Source organism: Brassica napus, chromosome A1, assembly GCF_020379485.1.
Source record: "Brassica napus cultivar Da-Ae chromosome A1, Da-Ae, whole genome shotgun sequence".
Lineage (NCBI taxonomy): Eukaryota > Viridiplantae > Streptophyta > Magnoliopsida > Brassicales > Brassicaceae > Brassica > Brassica napus.
Window position 1 is genome coordinate 5,278,953 of NC_063434.1, and position 8,385 is coordinate 5,287,337.

The 8,385-nt window shown below is 30.1% G+C and overlaps 1 protein-coding gene across 1 annotated transcript; it reads right to left on the minus strand.

Annotated features, from left to right (window-relative positions):
- Window positions 1-2: 2 nt before the first annotated feature.
- Window positions 3-6,427, minus strand: LOC111212216 (F-box/kelch-repeat protein At3g17530-like). Its single transcript, XM_048782511.1, has one exon. The coding sequence runs from the start codon at window positions 5,324-5,326 to the stop codon at window positions 4,187-4,189; it is 1,140 nt and encodes a 379-aa protein (XP_048638468.1). The 5' UTR covers window positions 5,327-6,427; the 3' UTR covers window positions 3-4,186.
- Between the last annotated feature and the right edge of the window lie 1,958 nt (window positions 6,428-8,385).

Genomic DNA, 8,385 nt, shown 5'->3' on the forward strand with positions numbered 1-8,385 from the left:
TTAAACGACACGGCAACTAGAAATTTGTGTTTTCTTTTTTAACAAGCCGGATTGCTTTATTTATAAGCGATTCATAGGGCATCCAAACGATCTTTTGTGATTTAAGCTCATTAGTGTTGCTTACAAAAAGGCTATGGATTTTTAAAATGTCAATAATTCTACAAAACTGATTCTTTCAAAACAAAAAAGAAATTAATATAAAATAAGTTAAACTACAAAATAGAAAATTACTGAAATAAATAAATTGATTTCAATACTTAAATAATTGAAAATAAATATTAAATTAACCAACAAAAAAAGGAAATAAAAATTAAAACAATACAAATTTTTTAAATGATCAATGGCTACATGAATTAACACACATATGGTTTTAAACGTTGAGACTATATAATATTGAAAATATTCAGCTGCAATTTAAAATATATCAATAATATAGATCAAATCACAATCTTAACTTATTTTAAAAAATGAGAAGTTTTTTAAACAATTATTATTACAAATAAAATGAAAATTAATAGAAGATATGATAAATAAACAAAGGAAGTGTGAACATAACTTGAAACTAGAGCTTGATCCGCACAAACGATTTTTACGTTTTTATACATTGATATTCATTTTTTTATAACTAGTGTTATATATTTTAGATGTGTCACCATATAATTAATTGTATTCAAAAGTCTCAGACTGAATCAGGTAATAAGATTATTTTTGGTACAAATATCCGAACCCGTTTCAGATACATTGGTTATTTAGATATTCTTATGTTCCTATATATCAGAATCAAAATCATTCAGACCCAGGAGGACCCATAGAACCCCACGCAAAAATGTATAATATCCAAGTGGAGCATAATTTCAAAACCCAAAAAATGATCCTGAAAAAACAACAACTTATACTCGGATGAGTACCCGAATGTCAATAGCTAACTGATTTTGCAAATAAATTAAAAAAAAAACTCTTTCTATATTTTTGGCTAAAATAAAGAAAATAGAAAGAATTTTTTATTTAGTAAAATAGTTATATAGAGTGAAACATTAAATGACAATAAATGTAATACATTTTAATTATTTTAATTTTAATTATTAATTTGTTCAAGTAAACTATGCTTTTGAAGTATGTGTTTAGTTACGTAATTTTTCACTGACTGGAACTAAGCTAAAAGAACGTTTTAGTAAAATAGATTAAACCGAACTATTAACCATATATAAAACCCGGTTATCACCTTTTTATTTTTATAATTTGCAAAAGGTTAATGTTGATTTACTAATAAATAAAATTTTGCACTATTAATTTTCTGGTAATATAATTATTAATATGATGTATTGTTAATGTAAATATAACTAATGAAGTGATGTATTGTTAAGGTAATATAATTAATAAAATTACTAAAAAAACCACTATCTTTTTTTTATATTGTTATTCATGTTCTATCTAGTAAAATAAATTGAAATATATACCAATTTTAAAATTAAATATAAAAGTTATGCTAACAAAAATAAAAAATAAAGTTCAAAATTAGATTTACTAACTCATTTGAAGAATTAGCATTGAAGAGTTTCACAAAAAAAAAGTTGTGCACAAGTTTTTCTTACGATAGAAGTCATGTGTTATTGAAAATGTTCAAAACTAATTTAATACACCAACAAAAATAGATAAATCAGCATTATAATTTAATATTTCATTAAGGTAAATAAACAAAGAGAAATCAATAAATAGGAATTAATTTGATACACATGCTAATTCTTTGAAAATTAGCATTAAAATATTTTTCAAATTATGCTTTAAAATATGTAAATTACACAAATATGGTATATATCAAAATAAAATGGATAATTAATATACCAAAACAAGAGTTACACGAGACAAATAAACAAAAGCTAGCTTAATTATCCATTTACAATGTTTCTTCTTTTTTCGCCTTGGGGATGTGATTCAAACTTGGAACATAACTCAGGAGACATGGCCAAATCCAAGATTTACCAAAAACTTGTTTATGCAAACGTTCTCCTACAATGTAAACGTAATCATAATTGTCTCTGTCTCTAATACAAGTTACTACCACTTTATCCTCATCGTCCACCCAAAAAGTAATCTCTTTCACGTAACTTGGATACTTAAAGTTATCAAAGCTCACTACTAAGAATTTGCTCCATGACACCTCTTTGGCTTCATCAATCTTATTGCTCAACCATACATTCATCTCTGTCAAGGATGTACCAATATTGTGATGTAAAACTGCTAGGCGTTCTTCTCTAACAACCGATATACCCAAATGTCTATAATCACTCTGATCCGGAAGAGTCATAGACACAAATACCTCCGTTGTGAAATTAAAACTGAGTAGGACATTATGGCCAGCTTCTCTATCAAAATGAATCCAGTAAGCATTTCCTTTCAGCGACACAACATTGTCAGAACAATGTATCCTCCAGGTCACACCAGCAAGAACCCTCCATGAATCAGAGCTGAAGTCATAAATTTCACAGTTAAAAATACGTTGCTCACTGTTTTTGCAATAATAACTGCTACCAATTTTATGGAGGGTTCTTGCTGGCGTCTTTGTTATTCATGTTCTATCTAGTAAAATAAATTGAAATATATACCAATTTTAAAATTAAATATAAAAGTTATGCTAACAAAAATAAAAAATAAAGTTCAAAATTAGATTTACTAACTCATTTGAAGAATTAGCATTGAAGAGTTTCACAAAAAAAAAGTTGTGCACAAGTTTTTCTTACGATAGAAGTCATGTGTTATTGAAAATGTTCAAAACTAATTTAATACACCAACAAAAATAGATAAATCAGCATTATAATTTAATATTTCATTAAGGTAAATAAACAAAGAGAAATCAATAAATAGGAATTAATTTGATACACATGCTAATTCTTTGAAAATTAGCATTAAAATATTTTTCAAATTATGCTTTAAAATATGTAAATTACACAAATATGGTATATATCAAAATAAAATGGATAATTAATATACCAAAACAAGAGTTACACGAGACAAATAAACAAAAGCTAGCTTAATTATCCATTTACAATGTTTCTTCTTTTTTCGCCTTGGGGATGTGATTCAAACTTGGAACATAACTCAGGAGACATGGCCAAATCCAAGATTTACCAAAAACTTGTTTATGCAAACGTTCTCCTACAATGTAAACGTAATCATAATTGTCTCTGTCTCTAATACAAGTTACTACCACTTTATCCTCATCGTCCACCCAAAAAGTAATCTCTTTCACGTAACTTGGATACTTAAAGTTATCAAAGCTCACTACTAAGAATTTGCTCCATGACACCTCTTTGGCTTCATCAATCTTATTGCTCAACCATACATTCATCTCTGTCAAGGATGTACCAATATTGTGATGTAAAACTGCTAGGCGTTCTTCTCTAACAACCGATATACCCAAATGTCTATAATCACTCTGATCCGGAAGAGTCATAGACACAAATACCTCCGTTGTGAAATTAAAACTGAGTAGGACATTATGGCCAGCTTCTCTATCAAAATGAATCCAGTAAGCATTTCCTTTCAGCGACACAACATTGTCAGAACAATGTATCCTCCAGGTCACACCAGCAAGAACCCTCCATGAATCAGAGCTGAAGTCATAAATTTCACAGTTAAAAATACGTTGCTCACTGTTTTTGCAATAATAACTGCTACCAATTTTATGGAGGGTTCTTGCTGGCGTCTTTGTTATTCATGTTCTATCTAGTAAAATAAATTGAAATATATACCAATTTTAAAATTAAATATAAAAGTTATGCTAACAAAAATAAAAAATAAAGTTCAAAATTAGATTTACTAACTCATTTGAAGAATTAGCATTGAAGAGTTTCACAAAAAAAAAGTTGTGCACAAGTTTTTCTTACGATAGAAGTCATGTGTTATTGAAAATGTTCAAAACTAATTTAATACACCAACAAAAATAGATAAATCAGCATTATAATTTAATATTTCATTAAGGTAAATAAACAAAGAGAAATCAATAAATAGGAATTAATTTGATACACATGCTAATTCTTTGAAAATTAGCATTAAAATATTTTTCAAATTATGCTTTAAAATATGTAAATTACACAAATATGGTATATATCAAAATAAAATGGATAATTAATATACCAAAACAAGAGTTACACGAGACAAATAAACAAAAGCTAGCTTAATTATCCATTTACAATGTTTCTTCTTTTTTCGCCTTGGGGATGTGATTCAAACTTGGAACATAACTCAGGAGACATGGCCAAATCCAAGATTTACCAAAAACTTGTTTATGCAAACGTTCTCCTACAATGTAAACGTAATCATAATTGTCTCTGTCTCTAATACAAGTTACTACCACTTTATCCTCATCGTCCACCCAAAAAGTAATCTCTTTCACGTAACTTGGATACTTAAAGTTATCAAAGCTCACTACTAAGAATTTGCTCCATGACACCTCTTTGGCTTCATCAATCTTATTGCTCAACCATACATTCATCTCTGTCAAGGATGTACCAATATTGTGATGTAAAACTGCTAGGCGTTCTTCTCTAACAACCGATATACCCAAATGTCTATAATCACTCTGATCCGGAAGAGTCATAGACACAAATACCTCCGTTGTGAAATTAAAACTGAGTAGGACATTATGGCCAGCTTCTCTATCAAAATGAATCCAGTAAGCATTTCCTTTCAGCGACACAACATTGTCAGAACAATGTATCCTCCAGGTCACACCAGCAAGAACCCTCCATGAATCAGAGCTGAAGTCATAAATTTCACAGTTAAAAATACGTTGCTCACTGTTTTTGCAATAATAACTGCTACACCTCAAAATTTTGTAGTTGGGGCAAGAAGATTCGCTGTTTCCACATCCAAAAGCATAACTATCATTCCACTGGTAAAAACTTTTGGGTTTGATACTCATGGTTTCACCAGTACAAGGGTTCCAAACCACAAGACTTTCGAAATCCTCCATGCAGCATAATATCAATCCGTTGCAGTGAAAGATTCGAGATAACTTTACCTCTTTTGAATCTTCAAGACGGGTAAGTTTACCTGTAAACTCGATGGATGCATACTCAATGCATGTGTCACGGAAGCTGTTGTGGAATCTGTTAACGCTAATCGAATAAACCCTATAGTCTATAAGGAACATCACCTCTTTCGATGCTTTACGCAAGTTGTTGTTCATCTTCACGAACTTTGGATCTTTGAATAAGGCGTACCATCGTTTGCAAGTAGTTTGCAGTTTTGCTAGAGACTTGGACGGAACCCTAGCGAGTATTTCTGATACCAAATCATAGGGTAGATCGGATATCATAATAGTCATCTTCTCGTTAACCTCCCCCAACAAAACTAGAAATTATGGTTTTATTTTTCAACAAGCAGAATTGCTATATTTATAAGCGTAGGGCATGCAAACTAACTTTTTTTTGGCAAAACTAGATTAAAAAGGAATATCTAATATTCTAATTGGATAGTGAATTTAAAGTTACCTCTTTAGATTTAATGATATAGTGTTATTTAATAATTGATTTTAACATCATTTATTAAAAATGTAGTGTCATTGATTATTGTATTTTAAATATTTTTATTAAAATATTTTGAAATCTAATAATATTGGTTATAATTACAATTTCTTCATTAAAGGAACTAAAAATCCATTCTTATTCAATTCAGTATGTGAATACAACCTTTAAAATCTTGTGTTATTCATGTTTGGTAGATCTTCACAACCCATTTGACTTGTAGGAGTTTAAATGAATTTGGATAACATTCCATGGGTAAAATATATCAATCAAATTCTCATCTCTTATCTTCAGATTTTTGTAAACAGTTTTTATTAAACCAAAACCAATTATTTTGAAAAACAATTTCTGACGTGAATTAAAAACCATCTCATGGACAAAAAAAAATATTTATGTAACAAAAAGAATGAATCGTATGTTCTGTATCTAGAACAAATATTAACAATATAACTGCAAAGTTTGCATATCACATTTTCATCTAATCAGATTCTTATGATCAAATAAAAAAATAGTTTCATCTTTTAACTAAACCCAGTTTTTGTATCAACTTGATTAAATTAGGCCTAGATTAAATTCATATGTAGATATCGATAACAATTTATTTCTTATAAAACACTTACCATGATATATCATTTAGGTATGCAGAAAGTCTTATAGCCGCAGAATAGATGATAGGATTTGTTCAAACTATAATTTAAATAAACTTTACTTTTATCGGATGGAATTCAATTTTATTATAGAAATCAAATGATATCATGTTGCTTTTATAAATAGTAATACATTAACACATTTTTGGGATTTTTGCAAAATTGACCTACAACTTAAAGTCAAACACAAAACTAACCTCCCTTTTTTTTGAAAATTGGTTTTGCCCTATTCACCCCACAAGTTCATATAATTTACGAAAATGCCATCAAATTTTTTTTTTTTTTCGAAAATGACATTTTTACTCTCTCACCCTCATCATCTTCAAGTAATTACAAGATTGCCATTGTCATCAATACCACAACCACCATGAACAACCAATTTGAAGCTCTTAATGCTCCCAAAATCGATTTACCCTTCTTCTTTTTCCATTCTTGTGAACTAAACATAACATATCTCTCACTTTCTCTCCACAATGAGCTAAAAAACCCAAGATTTTGATTCTAAAATTTTTATGGTTCATAGAGTCATAGAAGCTAACGATTATGGGTGGGTGACTTTCGTTTGTGATTCTGTGTGCTTGGAAAAGCCTTATGTATGCTAAGGAACTTATCTCACCAATTTAAGGTATGACATCGAGTTTTTTTCCAGATCTGTTCGTCAGACGACTTACTTGGGAAGTCGTCTGGCTGTAGACGACTTACCTTTCAGTCGTCTGGCTGTAGACGACTTACCTGGAAGTCGTCTGGTCAACGCAGAGGTTATTTTTGCAATTGACTTTGAAATCTGTAACCTGAGACGACTGAAAGTTAAGTCGTCTACTATTGTTTGGTTTCAAAAAAAATTCCAAAGAACCTAGACGACTTAAATTTCAGTCGTCATAGGTTAGTTTTGCATTTGACTGGATAATTTCAGAAGTTTGAATTCTCCAGACGACTTACATTTCAGTCGTCTGGCGAAAATTAAAATAATAATATTTTTTTAAAGTAAACGACTTACAATTAAGTAGTCATAGGTTAGTTTTGCAATTGAAAAAAAAAACTTCAAGATTTAATTATACACAGACGACTTATAATTCAGTCGTCCACCAGACGACTTAATTGTAAGTCGTCCAGGACTTTTTTCCGAGATTCTGGTCAAACCTCGTAAATCCTGGACGACTTACATTTCAGTCGTCTCGTGGACGACTGAATTATAAGTCGTCTGTATATAATTAAATCTTGAAGTTTTTTTTTTCAATTGCAAAACTAACCTATGACGACTTAACTGTAAGTCGTCTACTTTTAAAAAAATATTATTATTTTAATTTTCACTAGACGACTGAAATGTAAGTCGTCCAAAAAGTCAAACTTCTGAAATAATCCAGTCAAATGCAAAACTAACCTCTGACGACTGAAATGTAAGTCGTCTAGCTTTTTTGGAGTTTTTTTTTAACCAAACAATAGTAGACGACTTAACTTTCAGTCGTCCGAAATAACAGATTTCAAAGTCAATTGCAAAAATAACCTCTGCGTTGACCAGACGACATATAGTTTAGTCGTCTAGACAACTTAGATTGAAGTCATCCGCGTCTTCTCCACTAGTTTTTAAGTCTTCTACGTTAGTTTTTGAATAACTTGTATTTTTAAGAGTGATAAGTAACTTCAAGATATGTAAAACTCATATTTACAAAATATGTTCTCTCCCTTAGTTTTACTAAATTTGACTAAGTTTTTCAATGCAAACTTATAAAAAATATGATATGCTTTGACTAGTTACTATTGTTTGTTTCCATCTCTTACCAAAATTCTTGTTTATTAAGATGAGAAAAAGGCCATTGGAGTTTATTATTGCATATGAGAGATCCAAAGATAAGAAAAAGGCTACTGAAGTCTAGTATTTCATTGATTTGTAAATGTGTAAACACATTGTTAGCACATTTAATACATCTTGAAAAACATTATTACTGATTTACAAAAAAATTCACAACTAAAAGAGTATACATGCAATTCACAAAACAGACCACAAACAAAACTATTATAGATCATTCATCTACAAAGACAAGCTTGGATTCCACTTGAGTAGACAAGACCAGACAACTTTTAAGAAGTCCAGACGACTTCCAGGAAGTTCAGACGACTTTGCCAGAAGACTTTTAGGAAGTTCAGACGACTTCCAGACGACTTTACAGGAAGTCCAGACGACTTCCAGACGACTAACAAGTAAGTCGTCCCAG

What these genes read in the sequence shown, in the direction of transcription:
- LOC111212216 (XM_048782511.1), bottom strand. Translation starts at nt 5,326, where the DNA reads ATGACTATTATGATATCCGATCTACCCTATGATTTGGTATCAGAAATA.